General features: G+C 48.9%; 9 protein-coding genes across 9 annotated transcripts; 6 read left to right on the top strand and 3 right to left on the bottom strand.

The window, feature by feature from the left end:
* Nucleotides 1–1,234: 1,234 nt before the first annotated feature.
* J4E79_011187 (uncharacterized protein) lies at nucleotides 1,235–1,539 on the top strand (the record flags this gene model as incomplete). Its single annotated transcript, XM_049360018.1, has 2 exons — nucleotides 1,235–1,288; nucleotides 1,312–1,539. 2 exons carry the CDS (start codon nucleotides 1,235–1,237, stop codon nucleotides 1,537–1,539), a joined length of 282 nt encoding a protein of 93 aa, XP_049205532.1.
* Nucleotides 1,540–1,962: 423 nt separating this feature from the next.
* On the top strand, nucleotides 1,963–3,480 carry J4E79_011186 (uncharacterized protein; the record flags this gene model as incomplete). Its single annotated transcript, XM_049360017.1, has 1 exon — nucleotides 1,963–3,480. One exon carries the CDS (start codon nucleotides 1,963–1,965, stop codon nucleotides 3,478–3,480), a length of 1,518 nt encoding a protein of 505 aa, XP_049205531.1.
* Nucleotides 3,481–3,802: 322 nt separating this feature from the next.
* J4E79_011185 (uncharacterized protein) lies at nucleotides 3,803–6,706 on the bottom strand (the record flags this gene model as incomplete). Its single annotated transcript, XM_049360016.1, has 3 exons — nucleotides 3,803–5,291; nucleotides 5,350–6,004; nucleotides 6,058–6,706. The coding sequence occupies 3 exons, from the start codon at nucleotides 6,704–6,706 to the stop codon at nucleotides 3,803–3,805; spliced, it is 2,793 nt and encodes a 930-aa protein (XP_049205530.1).
* Nucleotides 6,707–7,322: 616 nt separating this feature from the next.
* J4E79_011184 (uncharacterized protein) lies at nucleotides 7,323–8,171 on the top strand (the record flags this gene model as incomplete). Its single annotated transcript, XM_049360015.1, has 1 exon — nucleotides 7,323–8,171. The coding sequence occupies one exon, from the start codon at nucleotides 7,323–7,325 to the stop codon at nucleotides 8,169–8,171; it is 849 nt and encodes a 282-aa protein (XP_049205529.1).
* A 407-nt stretch (nucleotides 8,172–8,578) lies between these two features.
* On the top strand, nucleotides 8,579–9,241 carry J4E79_011183 (uncharacterized protein; the record flags this gene model as incomplete). The annotated part of the gene is made up of 1 exon (XM_049360014.1): nucleotides 8,579–9,241. One exon carries the CDS (start codon nucleotides 8,579–8,581, stop codon nucleotides 9,239–9,241), a length of 663 nt encoding a protein of 220 aa, XP_049205528.1.
* Nucleotides 9,242–13,542: 4,301 nt separating this feature from the next.
* On the top strand, nucleotides 13,543–14,423 carry J4E79_011182 (uncharacterized protein; the record flags this gene model as incomplete). Its single annotated transcript, XM_049360013.1, has 2 exons — nucleotides 13,543–13,948; nucleotides 13,996–14,423. 2 exons carry the CDS (start codon nucleotides 13,543–13,545, stop codon nucleotides 14,421–14,423), a joined length of 834 nt encoding a protein of 277 aa, XP_049205527.1.
* An 812-nt stretch (nucleotides 14,424–15,235) lies between these two features.
* On the bottom strand, nucleotides 15,236–16,516 carry J4E79_011181 (uncharacterized protein; the record flags this gene model as incomplete). The annotated part of the gene is made up of 2 exons (XM_049360012.1): nucleotides 15,236–16,107; nucleotides 16,174–16,516. The coding sequence occupies 2 exons, from the start codon at nucleotides 16,514–16,516 to the stop codon at nucleotides 15,236–15,238; spliced, it is 1,215 nt and encodes a 404-aa protein (XP_049205526.1).
* A 715-nt stretch (nucleotides 16,517–17,231) lies between these two features.
* Nucleotides 17,232–18,566, bottom strand: J4E79_011180 (uncharacterized protein; the record flags this gene model as incomplete). Its single annotated transcript, XM_049360011.1, has 1 exon — nucleotides 17,232–18,566. One exon carries the CDS (start codon nucleotides 18,564–18,566, stop codon nucleotides 17,232–17,234), a length of 1,335 nt encoding a protein of 444 aa, XP_049205525.1.
* Nucleotides 18,567–19,825: 1,259 nt separating this feature from the next.
* J4E79_011179 (uncharacterized protein) lies at nucleotides 19,826–21,133 on the top strand (the record flags this gene model as incomplete). Its single annotated transcript, XM_049360010.1, has 3 exons — nucleotides 19,826–19,940; nucleotides 19,993–20,200; nucleotides 20,251–21,133. The coding sequence occupies 3 exons, from the start codon at nucleotides 19,826–19,828 to the stop codon at nucleotides 21,131–21,133; spliced, it is 1,206 nt and encodes a 401-aa protein (XP_049205524.1).
* Between the last annotated feature and the right edge of the window lie 2,148 nt (nucleotides 21,134–23,281).

Here is a 23,281-nt window from a genome sequence, read left to right as displayed (position 1 = left end):
TATCGTGGACAGCACTTGTGGCGTTATTGAGCCAGACAGAGCCTATCGCGCGCCCATGACCAGCCTGCCATCTCTTGCCAGGCAGGAGGTTTCGCGTTACGAGAAGTACCGATCACCATCTTTCTGCGACATGATGTGAGAGCGCAGTCTGCAGTCTGTCGTAGTGAATCCAGTAGTATTATGTTGTGATGGTATAACAATGAATGTTTCCGCCGGGACGCCTTGCATCGCTCGGCGATTTAGCTGCTGCAGAAGCAAGAATGGAAGGATCTAGATTGTCGGGGGTTCGGCATTTGCATCTGCCAAGCATCACGTGATCGCGTTCCAGCCCTGAGGTAGGCGCCTGACCAGACTTCTAACACATCTTCTGTTCACGCTTTGCTAGATTGGCGTCAACTCTGGGATTTTGATACACTATTGACGGCTTTTAAGTCGCTCCATCGACGATGATCTACATTGAGGTTCGCATTGAGTCGCGCAATGCGTGTACTACCTATCGTGTCCCCAGTATGTTTTCAACCGTCAAGTAGCAGATGCTGACTAGCTGTATTTACCTTACTCAGCAAGTCCAGCTAATTGGCTGATTTGGCGTTATAGTGCCCATATTCCTAAGCAAGGCTGCGGTTGAAAATGTCACTGAGGGCATCACTGTATGGCGCTGCGGCACGGGGAGTCTGGAGGCCTGATTATCAGGCTGCCACCCGGGCGGCTGCACAGGGCCCGCATCAGCGCCACTATGCACCCTCGAATCCTACTCCACAACAAGTCGCGAATAAAGTTGCGCAATTCATAACCGAACGGACCTGTCGCAGCCGCATGTCAACGCCTCACGGATAGACACAGCTTGTAAGCCTCCCAGTCAGTCTTCCAGGTACTGCGCAGCGAGCCTTGGGCATCTGACTCGCAATCTCTGAGCCGTAATCATGTGGGGCTGTGGGCTGTGACAGGCGGCTACGTCGAACGCTACTGTTGCTACGCTCGAAATGCCCACCCACTACACTTACTTCGGGCCTTTGACTTTCTGATTGGAGACCGCAGATTGCAATTTAGTCGGCTAGCTGTTGCTAATTGCTTTTGCTGCGCAAAATGCCACCCAAATAGGACTTATCCCGAGGTTCGATACAGCCTTGTCAGACAAAAGATGCGGCTGTGGCGTTGCTATGTAACATTTTTACGCTGCACGTACATAAACGCCGCCCAGTCTGCTACGCGGGCTTACAAGCTAATTCTCATAATGTACCCTGTGCAGTTGCAAACTGTCGACTATCGCCCTGTTGCTTTTGCTCCTGTGATATGGCGACCACACAGCAGAACAAGTACCAGTACAGCCCCTCCGAAATCGAACTCAGTTTCGCCGACAGCGAGGAACGAACACGTCATGAGTCGCGGATCAGTACCGATGCACCCCAGCTGGAACTCCTCCACCACTGCGAGCTAGATACCGCCAACTCAAACGATCGTCTCCGCAGCTCACGCGAGAGAGTACCTAGTACTGCTTTGAACTATGAGCTACCGAATGCCCCGTTGCTCGAGAAGTAATCTGAACTCCCTCTCGGCTGGCCAACATCACCGCGACCCGTCAAGACATCCTTTAGTAGTGCCGCCTGGAAGATTATAATCGATCTTCTCCTACTGCTTCTCTCACTCGCATTCCTTTCTTTTTCTCTTTTCGTCATCTGGTACAACGGCAAACCCACTAGTCGCCACCAAGACGCAGCTGAGAGGATCAAACAAGCTTCAATATGGGTTCGTACAAGTTCGGGCGTGTCAGATTGTCCATTCGCTAATCCGTCCTAGGGCCCGACAATCTATCCCATACTCTTTGCCTCAGTGGTTGGGAGAGCGACGTTTGCGGTCTTGCTTTGGAGGCTTGGGAAAGGCGAACGAATCGGCATGTTAGACACACTTGCTAGTAGCTCTTCGCTCACCAGCACCGTGGTCTCACAATTGCAACTTCGAGCGATGAGCTATGTAGGCCTCGGTCTTATAGCTATATGGATATTGTCCCCTGTGGGCGGTCAATCATCTTTCCGACAAATAAGCTACGGACCAAAGGACATTCCTGAACATGCGGAGTTCTTTTATGTCGCGCCTAGCCAGTGGCTGTGGCCGCCTGATTACGAATCGTTCAAGCCGACCTTGGATATTTCTTACCTCGCTGCCCTCATGAGTCAAACTACCGCACAAGGCTCTCCACGCGATACTTGGGGTCACATCAAAATACCTCGAATTGAGCATTACGAAGACACATCTCCTTCTGGGGACGAAGGCTGGTACAGGACCGATAACGGTACTCGGGAATCTTACTCTTCGTTCATTGGTGTTCCGATAAGTGGCACAGATTCACCGGAGTTCATTGACTACTCCACCAGGATCCAGGCGAAGTACTTTCACCTGGAATGTGGTGCATACCTTGATGATCCCGATGATCGGGACACCCAGTTCACATTCAACAGCACGAGGTGGCTAGGGGACGTATATTGGAATGAAAATGTCACAAGACGCGCCGAGGTCCCTCCTGGTGAAGTCGAGCCTTTCGGGTTCGTCATTACTATGGATAGGGTTCGCATCTGGAATTGTACGATTGAAACGACGTACGTGGAGGCAGAAATCACATGCTCTACATACGATGCCTGTGCTGCGGTTCGTATTCGACGCTCTCGCCTCGCACACCCACCGGCAGCAGACACCCAACTGGGTCCGCTGTTAGGGTTCGAGAACACACCTTGGGAGTCCACGCTCTTATCTACGTCCATCAGAGCTGGTTCAGTAGACCATTTCGACACTTTCAACAGGGATGTCCAGCCTGTCGATTCTATCGAATACAGCATGAATGGGCTCTCCCAAACCTATCTCGACGACCCGAGGAACATCTTACGACTAACGGCTGGTCGTTTTGAGGAGGCGGATCAGGCGGGTTGGGCCATACATCTCAGTCAGATACTCAATGCATACTGGGCGACAATGAATGGAAAATACTCGCTTATAGGTAATTTCGACACAAACACCAATCGATCGAATGCAAACGTCTCTTGGTACCATAAAGACCAAGATAATACCACGGGCATGGATTCAGACACCTGGAAGGACAGGCTCATGTTAGCGAGAGCATGGCCGAGTACAGGAACAAGACGCAGTAACGTCGAGGTCTTCAAAGCACACTTCGGCTGGGTCATTGCGCTTATAGTCTCGTCGACCGTGCTCATCGTAGCGAGTCTGGTGCCGTTCTACCTCCGCACCTTTCTCCCGCACGGCCCAGACGTGCTCATAAACTTCTCTAGTCTGGCTGCGAGAGATAATCCTTACGTAGCTTTACCGGGGACGGGGACATATCTCGACGCAGCTGATCGATCGCGATTGCTGAAGGACGTGCGCATACGTTTTGGAGATGTCGAAGAGGGCGGTGAGATCGGGAGGTTGGCGATTGGACGGTTCGACGGGGATGTTGCGCCGTTGAGGAAGGGGAGGAAGTATGCGTAGAAATCTCAGCAGGCGGCTTGGAGAGGGTGTCTTTTAGCTGTCGTGAAACGATTCTTGATTGCTTAGTTCGAGATTATGACGACGAAGATCGCGAAATACAACGACAAAAACGAGTCATAGTGTGCACGAGCTTGCGATGATCTTCTGACTTGTACGCAAACCAATACAACAGACTGTCAACCTCGAAACAGATTCATGAATGAGACTGCTATCGTACCAAGATCGCGTATTACGATACAACCTTGGAAGTGATGCCATACAACAACATGAACAAATGCGCCTTTTCGAAACCGACGCAGATGAGGAAATTGAAAGGCGGAAATCAGCCTTTTTGCCAAAAGGGGGAGGAGATGTTCGGCGAAGGAATGTTCGACGAAGCTTCATCACGGGGTAGATGTGATTGAAAAATATGCTTGGCGAGCTCATGGCCATCCCCCGGATAGTCAGCCAGATTGCACAGACGACATGCTACACTACCAGCAGCAAGATCTTCGCGTATGTGTTCATCCATGTGATATCCAGTATAGTGTTCAATAAACAGCTCGGAAGAAAGCCATCTTGTGCTTTTCTCCAGGTCAGCAGGCTTGCAGGTCCATCCATCACCCGGACAGCCTCGCCGAGGATTCCAATTGGAATTTAGCCTATCGGAAATCTCGTGCAGTTTGAGATTCTCAAGTGGCTCAGCTTTGGTGTTGTGGTTCGCAATGTCCTGCGGCAGTGGTCCAGGTTCTTCGGAAATTAAGGTACAGTCCTGCTTGTGTGTTCCACTTAGCGCTGCTTCCGGTGCCGAAGGCTCGTACTTTAGCTCACGAAGGCTGATATTGCCCTCTTCGGTGTGATCGCCTTCGTGTGTCTTGCAGCGACCCTTCGTCCTTTTGCACGCGTCACAAGGTAGTTCCTCCTTTGAGCTCTCGACGGACGATACAGGTGCTGTTTCTTGCTCTTGAATACTAGCAGTATGCGCTTCGCTCGGTTTGGATGGGGCAAACACACTCTCCACTGCTTTTTGCAGCACACCTCGACGACCTTGAAGGGATGGATTGAGTTCGGCTAGCGCCCAGCCAATAACGTTGCAACTCTTCTCATAATCCCGACGATTGCCCTTGTACTGGTCCTTAGGAACCAGTGCACGTGGGAAGATGCAGTTATCAATCTTGAATCCATGAGGTAAACGCTCAACGTCAACTGCCTCGATGTCACGCCGGATGGTATATTTTGTCGCAACGCCATTGCGAGAGTATTCGAATGTCGCCCACTGTGTACTAGTCTCCTTTTGGTAACGTCGCCCATGCCTGTGGAACGACTGCTTAATGTCTTTCATCCCTCCAGGTTCGAGATCTTCCATGGTGATTTCGATATCTGATGGATCCGAAGACGGCTTTTGGTAACGTCGCCCATGCCTATGGAACGAAGCCTTGATGTTTTTCATCCCTCCAGGTTCCGATGGACTTGAAGATGATCCATTGTTGCTGCCTTCTGCTTTCGAAGAAGACACGTCGTCTTCGTCAGACCGTGCAATGCTGCGGTCACTTGATCCGTCTGTTGACTCATCATCAGAATCAACACCGGAAGGTAGTATAGCAAGGGCTATTTCTTCCATATGACGCGCAATATGGAGCGATAAAACATCGCGGTCTCCGGAAGCAAACTCAACACACAAGGGGCATGTAACATCTGAGAGTCGAACGTCCATGCCATGCTGATCTTGTAGATGGTTCATCAGCCCATCGCCGTTCTCGAAGAAGACGCGAGTGGTGTGGCATTCGGCGAAGAAGCAGGCGTAGGCTAGGATGTCTTCAAAGACATGCTTCCTGAAATGACATGATTAGCTTTAATGTGATTGATGTGGTATTATATAGGTCGACTTACTTCCATGCTTTGGTTCTTTGGAACCGCACCTGGTTCTCGCAGATCTCGCACGTGAAAGACTCGCCACCCCGCGCTTGAGCTGGCAATGGTGGCACACGCTTGTGACTGGCCTCAGCCCTACTCGACATCATCGATGGCTCGTAGATAGGTTCTGCTTTTACTCCCGCATCTGTTTGTGCGGGTACCGATGTACCCAGACCAGAGTCGTGGAAGATGGTTTTCGCTTTTTCGACAGTGCTCTCTTGAAGCTCCTGCTTCATTGCTTCCCGTTGCAGACGAAGAACGTGATTATATCGGTCCCAGTTCAACCTCCCAAGTTGGGCCACTATTTCTGGTGGAGCGAAAGGGAACTTTTCTGCAACACTGCTAGCGTAGGCCTGTTCCGGCAGGGTCTCTCCAATATCTTGGATAGTACGAGGCTTCTCTTCGTCGAAGATTTCTTCAGCCGGTGATTCTAGGCTGGGTGCTAACATGACCAGTGTATCAATTTTTGTACGGAGGGTCTGACACACTGTGTCCGCGTCTTGTTCGGGCTGATAAGCATAATCATGTTGTCGACCAATCATGTCCGTGACTTGTTCCAGAACAGTTGCAAAGTCGGTAGACTGTAAGATCTCTTTACGATGATGCTCGCTGATCACAAGGTGTATCAAAGCTGACTCGTGTTAACGTTAAGGCGATACAGTGGTGTGGGTGAAGTTCACTTACAAGTGCTCACAAATCGGGAGATGGATACAAGAACGGCCAGGCATGTGTCGCGCAACTGGGGAGAGTTTTGAAGCACATCGTCGAGCTCGCCCCGCTGGAGTCCAAGATCGGTACCCCAGAATAACAAAGTTGCGCAGGTTGACTCTAGAGAAAAGTAATGCCTAGCGTCACTATGTTGGCTCCTGAACTCCTTCATGATGAGCCCCAGCGTTTCTGTGAGAGATCTGAATAGTGACCCAAGAATTCCTAGCTCCTGTAGTTCGACATGTTGCACAGTGTCCAGGGCGAGCGGTTGTGAATCCTCGTCCTCCTCTTTCTTCACAGAAGAGTGAGCTGATATAGCTTTGCTACTCCCAGTCGTTTCCTTCACGTCTTCGAATTGGGGTTGAGAGTCGATACAAGGCGTGAGCTTCTGATCCAAAGTCTGATATACGAGTGACCCGATGTCATCCACGAACAAGGGATATAGCAAGTCAACGACCTTTTCCGCGTTCGCCAATTCCAAGGCACGCTCGAACGGAATCCAGACGCCTTTAAAATGTGTTGGCCCGAGCTTAACCACGTGCTTAGTTTTCTCACTCTTCAGCAAAGCGCCTTTGCGTGCTGCTGTCATACCAGCCAATGTGAGCAGCTTTGTGCCGTTGATCATACGATTGTCGTCGCGACGAGCTACGGAGACACCCCTAGTCTCGACATGATAACAATGGCAACCTTCATCTTTCCAAAAGGTGAAAGTAGCTCTAGGCAAAGCCCCCGAAGTAGCGATTTTGCCTGCGCGACCGAAAGGGACCGGTGGGTCGTTCTCTGAACCAGAACTGGAGAAGGTATGGGCGCCCGGAGCCCTTGCCGGCGATTGTGTTGGAGGCGAGTTGGTTGGCTCACTCGCTGGAGACGACGAGGTGTCTTGCGTGCGTTCCATTTCAGCCTGCCGGGGCTCCGTCACCAAGCCGCCTTTTTCGGCAGCCGATGCATTACGACGGTTCTTTGGTGGAAGCATGCGCGCCGACTACCAGCGGGCACGGTCAGTAGATGCTCAAAGGCGAGAAGACAATGGATTAGGACATGCGCACCAGCTGAGAGAGATCATGTTGCTTTTGCCAGGATGCCGACACGGCTGAGCAGCCACACGTGAACGGGCTGCGCATTGGAGGGGTATGCGCCTATCGCATTGGGGGCGAAACTGCGCCTCGTTCAATCAACCTTGGAAGAGTGCGCATCCCGAGACTCATCAACTCCCATGTTTTTTGAGACTCATCTTTCACACCATGTCCGGCATCGAGATCGCAGGTCTAGTTTTCGGTGTTGTGCCCATTGTTGTCGAGATTCTGAAGTCGTACGGCACAGCCAAGCGCACGTTGGCGACCTTCTCACGACACGCGGAAGTTGCATACGACATCCAGCTGAGATTCGAAGTAGCAGCAGCGAACTTTAGCAACGAATGCCGCCATCTGCTGCAGGCTGCCATCGCCCATCCGAGCGATGTCTCTGAGATGATGGAGGATCCGACCCACAGGAGCTGGCAGGAACAAAGAAAGGAGATCGAACAGCGGCTGCGAGATTTGATGCAGCACGATTACGAGCTATGCGAGAGCATCGCGACGCGACAACGCGATATCCTCCGCGAGACACGAAACAGCCTGTCCAAGCTCGAGAATGGCCTGGGTAACGCAAAACAGTCCCAACACGAGTTCGCACGGAAGCTTTGGAACGCGTTCAATACAGCTCGCAAGGAGAACGAGTACCTCCGACAGCTCGATTCGTTGGATAGGTGGAACAAGTCGCTGGGCAAGTTGTGTAAGCAGAGGCGAAAAATGCAGAAGCGTCGCAATGTTCCTTCGGCTTGCATCATCCGCAAAGCCGTGCCAAGGAGCTACCAGCAGATCCGCGTCGCCTCACAACAGTTAGGAGAGTCCATTCACGACTCGTGGTCTTGCACAAACACCTCTCACAGTGGACACCAGGCGAAGTTATCGCTCGACGCCAAGAGCGAGTACGATAACGTGCAACTCGACGTTGTCATCGCTTGCCAGCCAAAGCCTAATACCGCAATTCAAAAGTATGTCAGAGCGGATGTTCTTCGCGTCCCGAAAGGAAGTAGAAACGCTGTTGACTAACGACGATGTGTAGTCCATCTAGCAACGTCCCGATATGGCTGCAAATTCGGTCCATTACATCCCTCGCGGTGTGTACGGCTCCAACGTTACCTCCACAGGCACTAGCGAATGCGTTTCGTTGTGGAATCAACGACGCGTCGGAAGCTACGACCCCGACGCCGCCCATCAAAGCCAAGTCGAAGAAAAGAGTCCGAATCAATGATCCCAAAGATGACATTAAATGTGTTCGAACAACACCGACAAGCCACACGTTAACAACACAAGCACAATCTTTCGTCATGCTAGATCTAAAGACAACAAAAAGCGTATGCTGTCATGTAACGAGAGTGCGTTCATCTACATCGGCATGTCAAGATAGCTGCGTGGGGTTTCTTGAAGTCGCAAAGAGTCAGCCAACGACCCGCTTCATGTTCTACGATGCCAGCAAGCTCGCGACCAACGATGTGCCTTCTTGCAGCCGGCGACAAGGAGCGCTACCGATCAAGAACCTCGTGCAACGCTTCCAGATCTTGCAAAAGATCACACTCGCGCAAAAGTTGGCTGAGGCTGTTCTCCAATATCATTCAACTTCTTGGTTGCCGCAAGCATGGACTCTTCAAGATGTAGCATACTTCACGGATCAATCTCAAGCCGACGCGAACAATGTGTCCAATGCACTGGACAGCTTGCATCTGAGCAACCGCTTCCCAGATCCAACCTCGCCGAACAGTGTGTCACAGCAGTCCTCTCTTGATCTGAAGCATAACTTCGGCATCCGCAACCTGACGCTAGCTAAACTCGGCGTCGCGCTACTAGAGATATGTGCTCAGACGGATAGCACGACGCCGCAGCTGGAGGGGTCGCCTCAAATCCGTGAGATCATCGCCGCGAGAAAATTGCTGGATGAACAACATCATTCGATCACTACTTTAGGCTCGCGGTACCTGCAGGTCGTGCGCAAATGTCTGTATTGCGACTTCTCCTGTGACGATGACCTACATGGCGAAGCGCTCCAGAGTGCGGTGTACACAGAGGTCGTGTGTACGTTACAGGACATGAGAACTCAATGGAAGAAAGTGTTCGGTCTTTGAGGGTTTTCGATGGATATTGGGCGGTAGAGAGCACTCCTGGGAGCTGAAGAGGGCGAATTGATAGCTTTCACGCCTGATTGTTTTGTTGGTCTGCAGCTGTGCCAGAGCTAAGCCGACTATGGCATAGCTCGGCCGGGTCATGGCCCGGAACATCAACATACCGGTGCCGTTGAGCGAGACCCAAACCTTCCGATTCCCAACACCAGAATCCCACATCAATAGTCACACCTCCTACGATCAATCCTCCTCGGCATGTAAAGTGAAGAGCATGCACATGTGTGGATATGATGATACGTTGAAATACATGCGATGTGATGGAAAGAGACCACAGCGACAAAGGAGACAACAAGAACGCAACGCCGACCTCGGGAAGTAGCTAACCAACACGTGATGCAAGAGGCAGAAACATCAAGTACGGGACATTGTGTCGGCGCGATGCGCATCATCGTCGGCAGCCCACGAGTAGCGGAAGTCAGCGACGGCTGATTAAAGCACCCGTAGACGTCGACTTTGATGAACGGGAGGGTTCTCATACGGAACACGTCTAGATCAGCTGCGCAACTCTACTCATTCCCGTCAAATACATACAGACATCTTCAATCATTCACAACGCATTCAATTCCACGCTATTAACGGCATACAGGTATAAGGAACGCATCGTGTTTCCAGCAACAGTCCATCAGGCTTAAGGACGACATCATCAGAATGACGACACACTGACTACATCAAGGCATCCCATGATTCATCTCCGAATGCAGGAGCAACGTGGTGTCATAACTCAAGTCGCGCCGACACTGCGTGAGACTACTCAGGGACTAGAATCAAGGTTTTCCTCCGGGCAAGGGTCTAAGAGAGTCTCGGTCAATAAGGCAAAGAAAAGGAAAATCGTGGTAGACGTACAACATGGGCCTTCCAAGGCGGAGATTCGGAGTTGAGACAGGGGGAAGCGATCAACGGCAGCCCCTGGATGATGCGGCCGTCCGTTTTGAGCTACGTCACATTGAGCCTAGAGCCTGACACTAACCTGCAGCACGAGAAGATCCTTGTCTTCCCACGTGGCTACCCTGTCTATTAGATAATTATAGCATTCCATTGATTGCCTGTCGATGAAGCTCGCCGACATAGCGGGCTGCTCTCGCTTTCTTTGGGAACACCTCAGCTTCGGCGCTTCAAAATCTCGGGTAACGGAAAGCCGCCGAGATGAGCGTTTCATCAAGTGCTAGTCGTCTTAGAGGAAGTTATTGTTGAGATGAAGAAAGCGACGAAATGACACGAGTCAAAACATCGGCCACCCGCTGATGATAGTATCGATAAGTGACTGCGTTGAAATCCAGAAAGACAAGAATGCGTAGTCAGAACCTGCAGTCTCCTCTGGGGTTCACCGCAGGGACTGATCTAAGGGCGCTAAACAATGACTTTCACCGCCTTCTTTCACATACGCTACGGACAGAACGCTGCAAACAGGTTCAAGATGAGTTGCTAGTTCCCGCATGTGGGGTGACGTACCTGCACCCCCGCTCGTTCCAGTCACTAGGATAGGTCGAGAGAACGGGCTTCATGCCGTAGTCCCGCGATTGGCGTACGCGTACGATACCTCACTCGCCTTTCGCAAATCCCGAATGCGTAATGGCCTAGGAGTCTTCACATACGATACACGAAGATCTGAAAGACGAGTGGTTGTGATGTTCTGCGCCCCAAGCATCAACCCAAAGCACTGACAACAAAGTCTAACGCCTGGCTTTGTGCGGCACGTCGAGCGACATCATGTTGAGCTGGATTTATCGGACGAGTGGGTCCGCAGATGATTTGGTATTCGCCATCCTCCAAGGTTGGCAAGATCTACACCAGCTCGTATTCCTCACCTTGGCAAGACATACACCATGTCATTTACAAAAAGGCTATCAATGGGAGTCGACGTGGCTAGGCGTCCTTATCCAGCTCATGCATTTTGTCACGGAGCGCGCAAGTGGAGTCGTGTGTATTAAAACTCTGGGCTGAGGTGCGCCACCGTTTTGAAACTAAGCTGAGCTAGTGCATCCCTAACGGTAATCTTCTAGAGGCCGTCATGCCGTCCGCGCCGTCTGTCCAGCATCTTTGACGGATCGTGAACCCTGGTCAGCTGCGAATGAGCCATGTCAACCGAGCCAACATAACACCTCTAGTTTGATCATCTCTGAAGCCTTCCAAACCGTAGCGCGCACCCTAGGGGGGGTAAAAGGGCTGTAATAGGCTATTAAATTAATAAAGTGCTGTTAGAGGCTTATTATCTAAAGTCTTACTATTAAAGGCCTATTATCTATAATATTATAATATAAGATAATAGCTATTAATTAGACTATTAAGTAACTTAAGAGATACTTACTTTACGTCTTTTTATAAGAATACTTATTATAGTAGTACTCTTAACTACTTTTTTAGTAATACTTAGTAAGGTATACTAAGAATTATTTATATAAGGCGTATTAGAAGAGTAAATATACTACTTTTTTAACTATAAGTATACTTAAAAAGTATAGCTTACTTATATTACTAAGAAGTCTCTTTTATAGTACTTTCTAATATCTTTTATTATTATTGCTAGTGCTAGTGCTAGTGCTAGCGCTATTACTACTTTCTTACGTTAGAATAGAAAGAACCTTCTAGCTTTAATAGGCTTAAAATTTAATATTAATTATACTTTTAATAGCTCTTTATTAGCAATTATACTTTTAATAGCTTTTACTTATAAGTAAAAAATAGGAACTTATTACGCGCGAAAGCTATCTTAGAAAATTTAGGTATTCTTATAATATTTCACCTCTAACAACCCCCCTACGGTGCGCGCGACGGAAACATCACAGCCAAGTGATGGACCCACACATCTCGCTGTCAAGCGCATGGCATCCCAGTATCACGTCGTCGGTGCTCTCGGTCCCGGCGTTCTGACATCAAAGATCAGCCCAGAATGGTGTTGCTAGCGAGGTCAACCTACAATTGGCTGATCGCGTCAGCGATCCGAGTCGCAAATAATAGCTGGAGCACCGCCACGATGATTGCCACAACCCCCACTGCGAGAGTTACCCACGTATCGCCGTTGGGCCATTCGCGGTCCAGAGCTGGAGCAGCCGCAGTGCAATTGGCGATAACCGAGATGGGGAATCTGGCGTCTCGTAGCAGAGAAGACATGTTTTGCGGCGTGATGCAGCTCATTTTGCGTACAGGAAGTTTGTGAATGTGGTTTGGATGAAGATGGGGATGACTGGTTTCAAATCCAGAAGTAGCCGTACAGCTCTTATACATAGCTACATAGCATAGCGATAGCTGCGACCATGACTGTGGTATCCACGATGGAAACGTCCAAGTTGCGACAAAGTGAGCTACATCGCGAGTTTCCTCGCAAAGTCTGGTTAACAGCGAACTTATCGCACGTTCACGGATAGCTCACTAAGGTTGATAGTCAATGCTGAGATGCGCAGCGATAATTTCAGTCAGGTCCCGCAGGCGCATGACAACTGCTAGGTCCGCCGAGCTCTAGCCCAGGGGATGATGCGTCGTGACAAGACGCCAACAACGCCTCTCGACAGTAGCACCACGCGTACCATAGTCGGGCTTGCGGCAGGGAAATCCGACTCACAGAACATGGCAATTGCAAACACGGTTCTTCCTAAGTGGGCCCAGATCTTCAATGATTACCCGGCCGGCGGACAAGGGCTTGACTAGCACCTGCAAAAGCTGGGGTCTGGATGCCTCGCTAGCGACGTCGCAGTGGTACTGGTACGGGCCCGGCACCGACTGACATCAACGTTGCCGGACGTCGCTGTCGATTCTTATCGTGGCGCGCTGATCCAAGCGACATGCCTACCCAGAAGGGGTCAAGCCTTGGCCTAATGAAGCTTACTTTCTTACGATCCATACCCACTGCCATCACCGCTTGTTCTCCGTCTCTTCCCCGCCGAAAATCATAGCAAAGCTCGCAGAAACCGCCATGGACAACACCACAGGCCCTGTAGGTATATATGATCCTCAATGCCGGCACCTAGCCCAAAATCCTGACCTGCTCTGCATCTCTCGCAATCTTTGAGATCTAACACACTCCTTTGATACGTTCTACAATCTCTCTACCACTGCCCCGGTGGCCTGTCAACTCAACTTCTCGCTCACTATCGTTAACATTTATACCCTACGTTCATCCATACCATCACGTTCCTTCCCTGCCCTTGGACACGCCTAACTCCTCGAGAACCTACGCGAACTTTGTCGAATACAATACGCCGAAACTCGCACATCCGTCAAGTAAACCTCCTTTGTCTCCGTCCGGCATCATGGCTTTCCCTAACCCGACGACTCCGTCTCCCGGCACTGCAATGGAGTACAACCCGACCATGGACATGGACTCCAGCACAGGCGAAGGTTCGAACCAGGCCACACCGCCCACACCATCGTACTTGGGCTCGCCGTACGGGTACGAGTCAATCCAGGGCACGGACTCCATCATGGCAACTCGTGGTTCCCCCTCCCTCGCTCAGCAGAACCAGGCCATATTTGCTCTCTTGGTGAGAGGCGCAACTCTAGAGTTCATCTTCCACTATGTCGAGACCTTCAAGTATATGGTGTGGTCCAACGATTTCGTTGGGCTCGCGTTCACGGCGTTGTCTGGTAATCTCCAAGACCTCGCTATCATGGCGGTGATCCCCGTGGAGGAGCTTGTTGGAAGGATCCTACACGTCGGTCAGTAGATCTGGCTTATACTACGATACGACACTAATGATTTTCAGTGCACCTTACAGCCCACCCGTTCATCGAGCCGCCCCCGAATGTCGCATGCGAACCCATCGATGACTCACGCCCGAGCACGAAGACCGGACCCTCTGACGAGACAACCCCTCCGCCTCAAGCCTCCAAAAAACAGCGTGCCTCACGCAAAGGCAAAGAGCCAGCACAACCAGCCATTGTCCGAAGGGGCTGCCCAGGCAACGGATGGAAGTGCAAGCCTCATGAGGGAAGCCCCAGGAAATACTGGGATTCGAAGACCGGGTTCGAAACTCATTTCACGGCCATCCACATGGAGGATTGTGCCGAGGGCTTTCGCTGGAAATGCCCACTCCACGTCCGCGGCTGTGCTCGTTCGTTCGCGGGCAATGGGTCTGATCTCCTCGATCACCTTTGGAATGACCACTGGGAGCCAGTAGAGCCTTCCCAGTAGGGGGGCAAACTTCATTACGTTCTTGTACATACCTAGGGTACCTTGGGTAAAACCCACTTTTCCAACCCAGCAAGGCTGTGACGCTCGCCACGATGCATTACATAGGCATGAATAATGACACTCTTCCTTCGTCGAGCTTTCTCTGCTACCCAAGAAGATCATCGCAGCTCGTGAAAACGGCGGTCCGGCGGCCCCTGCAGCAGCAACTGTATTGTGTTGACGTACTTAACAGTAGAGAAGCATTCGCGCGTCGCGACTTGTTTAGGTTACTAGGATTAAGGACCACTCTTGCGTCGCATGCACCAACGAAGTCGCGATGCCACAACATAACCTTGGAAATGCTTAAGCTGAAGCATTAAGCACTCTGACGGATGCACGTCTCTGCGCAGTACTCGTTGCGTCGTGGCATCGCGTGCGGCATGGATGTCGATCGCTCATGCTAACAGGGGCGTTGACGTGCTGGTCACTGACACCGTGATCTGTATTTCGGTCGTCCCTGTGAAGGCGCGACAAAAGTCGCGACATGTGCACAGCTGAAGTGCGTCGTTCAGTTCCCGGGCGTTTCCGAGCGGAACGATGACGTCTGCACCTAGGCTACTTTGGGTAACGCGTATTCGAGCCCCTCCGACTATTACCATGTGGCGTTGCTATACGCAGAAAAACCACAGATGGCAGAACAGTGTGCTACAAGAATGTTCTTAATAAAAGATTGCGAGCTGCGGACCATTCACAGTTTGCTCGATGAATCATCTCAATCACTCAATCCCTGAAAATCTCAACACATTCTCATCCTGCTCGTGTGGCCTCTTCTACTAGTCCATGACCATTTCCGTTTCCATCTGATTCTCCTCCTCAGCCGTAGGTTCCCATTCCTCTCTTACAGCGTCCTCTCCAGCCTCTTCCTCAGCGCGGAGAGCGTCTTCTCGCACCCTCTGATCCTCCCTCGCTCTTGCAATCCGTCCCTCCTCCTCCTCCGAGACCCTCACACTGATATCAGGAACCAGCCTCTTCCCTTCCTTCCTCCGCCTCAAAATAAACACCCTGTTCCCCTCTTCGTCCTCAAGCTCCCGGTTCACGCCAGCCTTTTCCTTCTTTCTTCTTTGCCTCTTCACTTTCCCATCTTTCCGGGCTATTTCCTCGACCTTGGTATGTTCCACCTTCTCAGCCTTGAAACATTTATCCAGCTCGTCCATGAAGTCTGGGAAGGCGAGTACGTTATGCTTTGCTTGCGCTTCATTGTACGTGCCATATCCTACTTTGTAGTCGTCTGTCCAAGCCTCGTGGTGAAAGCCAGTGTTCCAGCGGTCGGGTGGAAAGTAAACATGGAGTTCTTTCCAGTAATGCGTCTCCTTGTTCCATGAGACACTCTCCTTCTTCTTCTCGGTGTCGCCTACAGGCGTGTTCTCGTCCTTCTTCTTCGACTTGCGCTTCATCAGCTCCTTTTCCGCGGCGGTCTTCTTCCATTTTATCTCTTTCGTCGCACCGCAGTCGTTGAAACGCAGCGTGTATCCTCTTTTGAAACGGTAGTACTCAACGTACACTGGCGCGTCGCCATCTAATTCCTTCAGGTAGATGATGGAGTCGACGGCATCCGTCTTGGAGCGTTGCAGTCGTAGGGTGCTCGGTGAGTCAAATGTCAGCTTTGCGTAACTTGTATGGTGCTCGTAGACATGGAGGAACGGTGCTAGATTTTGGTTAGCGCGTTGTCGTGGTTTCAAAGACACATCGCAGTTTCTTGCGGAATACTTACTGTCGTTGGGGCCTCCAGGATCAACACCTGATGTAGTGACAACTCCAGACGCGTGAGCTGCTGCGCGATCTTCATCTTGAGCAGCACCCTTTTTGTTCTTGGAAACAGCTTTCTTTACCATGGGAAATTTCGCAAGCATCTCCTGACGCGCATCGTCCTTCCCGCCTGAGCCAGGGTTGTAAGGAGGAATTGGTTTGGCAAGATCTTCCTTGGCGACGTATAGTCCTGGAAGCTTTTGAACAAAGTCTTCAACGGTCTCAAGTCCTTCGCTTCTGACTTTTGCACTGTCGTTGTCATGCATGCCTTTGTCGTTGTCGTGCATGTCGCTGCTGTTGTCGTGCATGTCGTTGTCGTGAAGCTGAAAGTGGTGATGTGTCAATATGAGACAGGGCGCATCGAGGAGGTCTCTATACTTCGTGCGAAGCTTGCTAAAACCGCCCGTGACGCTTGCCCATGATCACACCCTATGATACACAACGTCAGTAGCAATCGTCAAATGATAGACGGCATGCGGCAGACCTTTGTCACTGCAAATGTCGATTATTATTGTGGTGTATATGATCCTCGAGTAGTTACGATACCAATTCGTTTCCTCATCACGATAACTTCCGGCTGTCATCTACATTCTGCCGTATCGGGAAGAGCAGTAGGTCTTGAGTGTACATGAAGCGTAGTGCCAGACCGAAGATGTGCCGAAATTGCCCAATCATTCGATCTGAGGTGCGACGGGATCGCACTGTGTATGCCGGTTTTCGTAAGACGTGGCCGACGTTGCGTCCAAAGACCGACCTTCAAAATCCTCATATGCCGGCTCGATCGTGGCGCCGCAGGGTCTCGACGCAGATTTTCCTCCATTACTCTGCGTCGCATTGCGGCAGGACTCTGCCAACCCACCCATGACCCCTCCAACCCATGGCGTATATGCCGACAACCTGCACAATATATACAATAGCGTGCCATCTCAAAAACGCCTTTGGGGTATCAAACGCCGTACAATGCCGTAAAATCGTGCAGGAAAGATGTTCATATCGTCGTCCATTACGTCGCGATAAACCCGCTCAAGGATTCGAATGAACGAAACGTGCGCCCTGACAAGGTGAGCGAGCCTGCTTGAAAGCTTTTATCCTGCCTAGCATCCACCCAGACACCCATGAGCGCTCGCCTTCGCGGCTCTGGTGGTGGCCTAATCGGATGGAGTATCCGAGGCGGCATTCGATGCCGTCGTGTTCGAACTGGAGACAGCGGCCATCTTTCGCGCAAGCCCGTTGGCATTTGTCAAAGGACTTGGAGGCTGTCTTGCCTTTTCGATATGTGACGTCTTCGGACATGTTGGACCAGTCTTCGGCCCTCTCCTGCAAGTGTGGCTCGATCATTGTGAAGAGCTCTTCGAACATGAGCGGCCGTTCGGGATGCGATCGTCCTTGTTCCCATTGTGACAGTCGTGTGAAGTCGTCTTCGCCGAGGTGGTGCATCGTCATGATGGCTTCGCACCACTGCTCATTGTCAAAGCGCATGCTAAACGGCTTCTCGCCGTTGAACATGGGCCAGTATCCGCGGAGGGAGACTCCGCTCTTCTTGAGCACCTGCGCCAGCATCTCGTCTCCGCAGCATTGCTTCTTGACGTCGACGCCGAAGAAGTGTGTCCCGGGGAAGTGCTTGTTCTCGCCAAACATCCTGCCCAGCGCCATAATCTTGTCCAGCGCCGCGCGCGATAGCACGAAGCCGGTCCCGCCATGTGCGAAGGTGGTCTTCTTCTTGGGCCAAACGGGGGATCCGAAATAGTAGGCCGTCTTGGGGTTGAAGTTGGAGAGGAAGCGGTAGAGGTTGTCGTAGTTTACGTAGGTGTCGAGTTCCAGGAAGACATACCACTCCGACTCGGGCCGCATGTATGACGTCCACTCCATCATGGGCAGAAACTTGTACTTGTCCAGCCGCCACCCCTCCTCGGTCTTGTCCTGGGTACTGTTCGTGGCCTGTATGCGGTCGTATACGTCGAAGTCGGGGTTGTTGAACTTGTACTCCGGGCGCAGGTGGGCGAGGGCGTCGGCAATCTCGAAGCCGTTGAGCGAGTCCTTGCGGTCCGAGAAGATGAGCAGATCCTGTTTGCACCTTCCCAATCGGTTGAGATACAGCGGCAGCTGGGTCGCGACTTCCCCGGCGCCAATCTTGAGCACAATGGTGACGCGCTCCATGACGCCGGCGGTGAAGGGCGAGCACTCCTCACCAAAGTGCACGGGAGCGACGGGCGCGGGCCCAGCGGGAGGGGGCCGCTCCTGCAGTATGTCGTAGCCGCGCTCGCCCCGCCATAGCCGGAAGACGAGGGAGGTGAAGAGGAAGGTCACGAGGGTTATGGCGACGCACAAGAGGCGCAACGGCGTCAATCGCACCCTCATGGTGGTGGTGGTGCGAGACTGAGTCCGTCATGTTTGCATGAGCGGGCCTGGCGCGCGCAAATTGGCGCTAGTCCCAGCTCCAATCCGGCTAGCCGGCCGTTCTATGCGCGCCTCCGCGGGCGGCCTCGAACGTCTCTTTCCGACATCACCACATCAAACCTTGGGAGTATCATGATAACACCAACTCCGATTTCAGCCCATGACGCTATCTTTTGTCCTATCTTTTGTCCTAGTCATCGGTACTCACCACGCCTTCTAAATAGCCATCTTGACCTGCCAATCTTCACCCCCGCCAGACACCCGGAACTCAACCGAGCTAATCTTTTCTCCATCAATCCCACCCCGAAGACGCAGACGCGTCAAGATCCCTCCAAAGTAATCCACCCGGTTCCGATTGCAACACCTTATGCGGCGCGCAGCCTCTGGCTTCATCACTAATGTCAACACCCAATCAATCGCGTGCCTACGCACACCAGACCGAGCATGACAGGACACTGGCTGTGCGCATAGGGTAAGAGCATCCATATCTTTAAGCCACAACCATAATCCCAAGAGTGACGGCACATGATTAATCGCCTCAAAAAGACTGATCGGCCTGTTCTCAATAAAGACCTCGGCCTTGGGGTGACCACGCAGCCACTCGCCTAGCCATTTAAGGTCGATACTGGTGTTTGGTCCCCAGCCGTGATCGCGACTGAGTCCGACGAGTAGCTTACAAGCAGGAAGTGGAGCAAAGGCCGACGTCTCACTATAGAATGTCCGGAGGAAGCGTTCTACTAGCACAAAGTGGATACGAGTCCTGACCGAGCCAAAGTACAAAGGCATGTACTCCGACCGAGTGGTTCGGCATACATGGCCCAAACCGAGCGCTGTCGACAGTCCGACGCCTGAGAGGCAGTAACCATAGATCCGGTTACGTAGTTCTGGAACAGTGATTAGCAAAGTGCCGGCAAGCTCATCGTCATCACCTACCACCGGGAAGATCTAGGAAGCTTTTGGGTTTCGGGATGCTTGAGGTCTTCGTGTGTGAGGAGTGCGCGTTCGTTGATTCAAGAGCGGTGCTCGAAGGCCTGTTGCCCGACATCTCCATGCCGTCAGGTACGATACTATTGTTATTCAAGGATTTGCAAGTGTGCGTAGTCGATTTGGATTGAAGAGTTAAGAGATATGCGGTTGAAGGTACGGAAGCACGTTTCCAGGTTGTCGCTCTCGGAGGGTGTCATTATATCAGCGACGTGCACAACATACAGCTTCCAACAATGCCTTTCACCCGGCCTTTCGTCAATGGAGTGTCGAGTGAACAGGAAGTGTCGACTTCACACTTCCAGTACCGCTTCACAGCCTGGATTGCACTGTACAAGAACTTCTTCGAGAGTCTGTGTACTTGCAAACCTCTTATACTTTCACTGATCCAATGGCTTTACAGGCCTAATTGACCGCGGCTACGGCGAGTCTGTGCCTACCTTGTCGTCACTCCAAAGTTGGCAAGGGGCGCAGTCCTCTGCGTATCGCCACGCTGCCTACAAATCGCGGCACCAATTCTACCTTTACCTACACATACAACTTCTCAACTCGTCACGTACAACCGCTAGACTTACGGAAGCCTCGAACACAATGGCACCCTCATTCACAGAGTAAGTATATCACATTGCAACATTCTTGACATCTTGCTAACACATTCCAGGAAGTTATCTTCCGCGCAGTTCACGTTCCTCCTAGGAGACACCCGCGAGTCCGTCACCGTCCATGCCGGCATCATGTCACAGGTATCTGAGCCCCTAGACCGCCTTATCAACGGCCCAATGAAGGAAGCGCAGGAGAAGTGCGCCGCTCTGCCCCATGTCGATCGCGAGGTCTTTCTGGGTGTCGTCGAATACGCATACCGCAATGACTACAACGTCCTTCCCTGCGAAATTGACCCCCATATCGAAGTCGACATGGAGGCTAGATCGCGCGAGATCTTGGACAATTGGGTTCCTACAATAAGCGAAGAAGATTATGCCAAAGCAACCACTCCTGAACACATGTGGCATATGCCACATTTTTACCCAACGCCCTATGAGCGCTTTGTCGTCAAGGATGAATGTCCATGTTATTATGGAGAAGACTGGGACAAAGTCGCCCCGCACATGAAAGAGCAACATGTTGGTCGTGTAAATTACAGACACAAGGACGTCTTCCTCTTCCACGCCAAGATGTATTGCCTCGCTGACTACTACCTCATCCCCGCACTGAAGGAACTCGCCAAATCCAAACTCCACGTCGCACTACAACTATGCATGGAAGAAAAGTTCGTAACAACCCCGCAGCGGGTCGAAGATATCGTCGCCCTGGCTTCCTTTGTCTACAACAGCGACAACACCCAGGACCACGATACCTCTTTGAAGCGTGATCCCCTACGAGAGGAGGTATTGGGTTACATCATGGCTCAGATCCAACACCTGGAGCTGCAACTTGCGTTCCAGAAGGCGCTGGGTGGCGAGGGCCAACTAGCGATCGATGTGATTTCTTGTTTGAGGAAGAGGCTAAGCGACCTCTTTCACATCCCTTCTATATTTAATAGGTAGATTTAGTTATTATGTATCTTATATGTATTATAGAAGTTATAAGTAGCTTATTATTAATAAGTTATTATAGTACTATAGAATAAAATAAAATAGAACTAGAGTTTAAGATTTTTGTATATACTATATAAGTTAAAGAAGAGTATAAAAGCTTTATCTTTATAACTCTTCTTTCTCTTTTATATATAATATAGTACGTCTTACTTCTTAGTTTATTACTCTCTTTATCTAGAACCTAAATAACCTAACTATAGCTATAATTACTTTTGCTAGTACCTTGTACCTAATTTTACAGACTTTATTTAGTAAAAAGATATTAAAAGACGCCTAGCTATTATCTTAGAATAGCTAGAAGATTTTAAGATTTTAAGACATTTAGTGTATATTACTATTAGCACTAATACTTATATAGACTATAACTATATATATTTATATACTTCTAAGCTTAAGTAGTAATTAAGAACTATATAATATAGTAGTAATAGAAATACTATAATAGCTTTATAGTACGTATTCTCTAATAACTATAACGTAATAACTATTCTTTTATAGTCTAGGTCTTAATAGAACTTATAGTAGTCTACTATAGCTACTATCTAATAAATAGTATCTTGCTATATAAAATAAGCTATAAATACTATATCTTTATTATTCTAGCTTTTATTACTCTTATAAAGTATTTTAGCTAAAGCGTTTCTTTACTAAAGTATAGTATTCTTAAGAGCTAAAGAAAGCTATAAGCTTAATATTAATCTTACTTTATATACTTAGTTATAGATATAAATAGTATAGGTAATTAAGTATATTTTAGTAAGATTATAAATAAAATACTCTTCTTATTACTTTAAAGGTAGGCTATATTTACTAAAGAGCTTATATATTTTACTAATAAGCTTCTTAAAAGTAAGGCTAGAAGAAAGAATAATAGAAAGTTTTACGCTAGTTATATACGTAATAGAAATAATAGAAATAGAAGTAAAAAAAATAAGTATAATAGAAATAGATATAATAGAAATATTAATAGGCTTAGCGTATAGCTCTATACTAGTAAAGTAGCTCTTTAGAGCACTTATAATAGCCTTTAGTATAGTATAAATAAAGTAGTTTATAATAGTCTCTATAATAGCTTCTAAAATAATAACTTTAAGAGAACTTATAAAAGTAGTAATAGTAACGCGTTTAAGAGAAAAGTAATTAATATAGTAATAATAAAAAGGCTTAATTAAGCTTTAGTAAGGTAGTAAGGTAATATAACTAGTAATAAGATTAGCTTTAGACTTACTAACACTAGAAGAACTTACAAAGAGGTATAAGAGAAGATATAGTTAAGAGCTTATTTAGTATACGTATTAGTATAGCTTTAGAGTTAAATTTAAGCTACTATTTACTTTAATAAGTTTTTAGATCTCTAATTTACTATAAGCTATAAAATAAGAATAGAGATAGAGATAGAGATAGAGAATAGAGAGTGTATATATAGTAGAAGCATAATTTTGCTAGCTAAAAATTTTAGTATTTTATTACTTTATAATTTATAGCTTAGTTAGTTATAAGCTATTAAGAATATATAATTATATTATAATTCTCTCTACTATAGTATAAGTAGATATTAGTATTTATAAAATAGTTACCTTACTACTTTAAATTTTAAAAGCTTTAACTACTACGCTAAAGGTAGTAGCGCTAAGAACCTAAGCTTTAGCTTACTTAACGCTTGTACCTCTAAACATAGAATTTTAACTCTTTTAGAAATACGTCTTTTTATATACTAGTAATAGATCTTACTCTTTTTAAACTAGCTTACTATAGAATTATTAGTTTGCTAATAAAATAATTACTTTTACTATTTTCTTTAATATTATTACTACTACTTCTTTAGCTAAAAATACTACTTTTAAGTAATTAGCTATTTTATAAGTACTCTAGTATCTCTCTTACTAAAAAATATATATAAAGCTTCTATATAACTTAAAAATATATACTTACTATATAAATACTTAATAAAGTAAGTACTTACTATATCTTATATAAGTTCTACTAACGTTTACTTAAAACTTATACTAGTAGCTTAAGCCTTTATCTAAAATAAGTAGGTAATAGTATATAAGCTACTAATAAGAATAATACTTTTTATATACTAGCTTACTCTAA

The sequence above is a fragment of the Alternaria viburni genome (genome assembly GCF_023758015.1).
Source record: "Alternaria viburni strain BMP 2772 chromosome Unknown scaffold_38, whole genome shotgun sequence".
NCBI classification, from domain to species: Eukaryota; Fungi; Ascomycota; class Dothideomycetes; order Pleosporales; family Pleosporaceae; genus Alternaria; species Alternaria viburni.
Note: the sequence above shows the minus strand (reverse complement) of the source record. Positions and strands in the feature narration are given on the sequence as shown.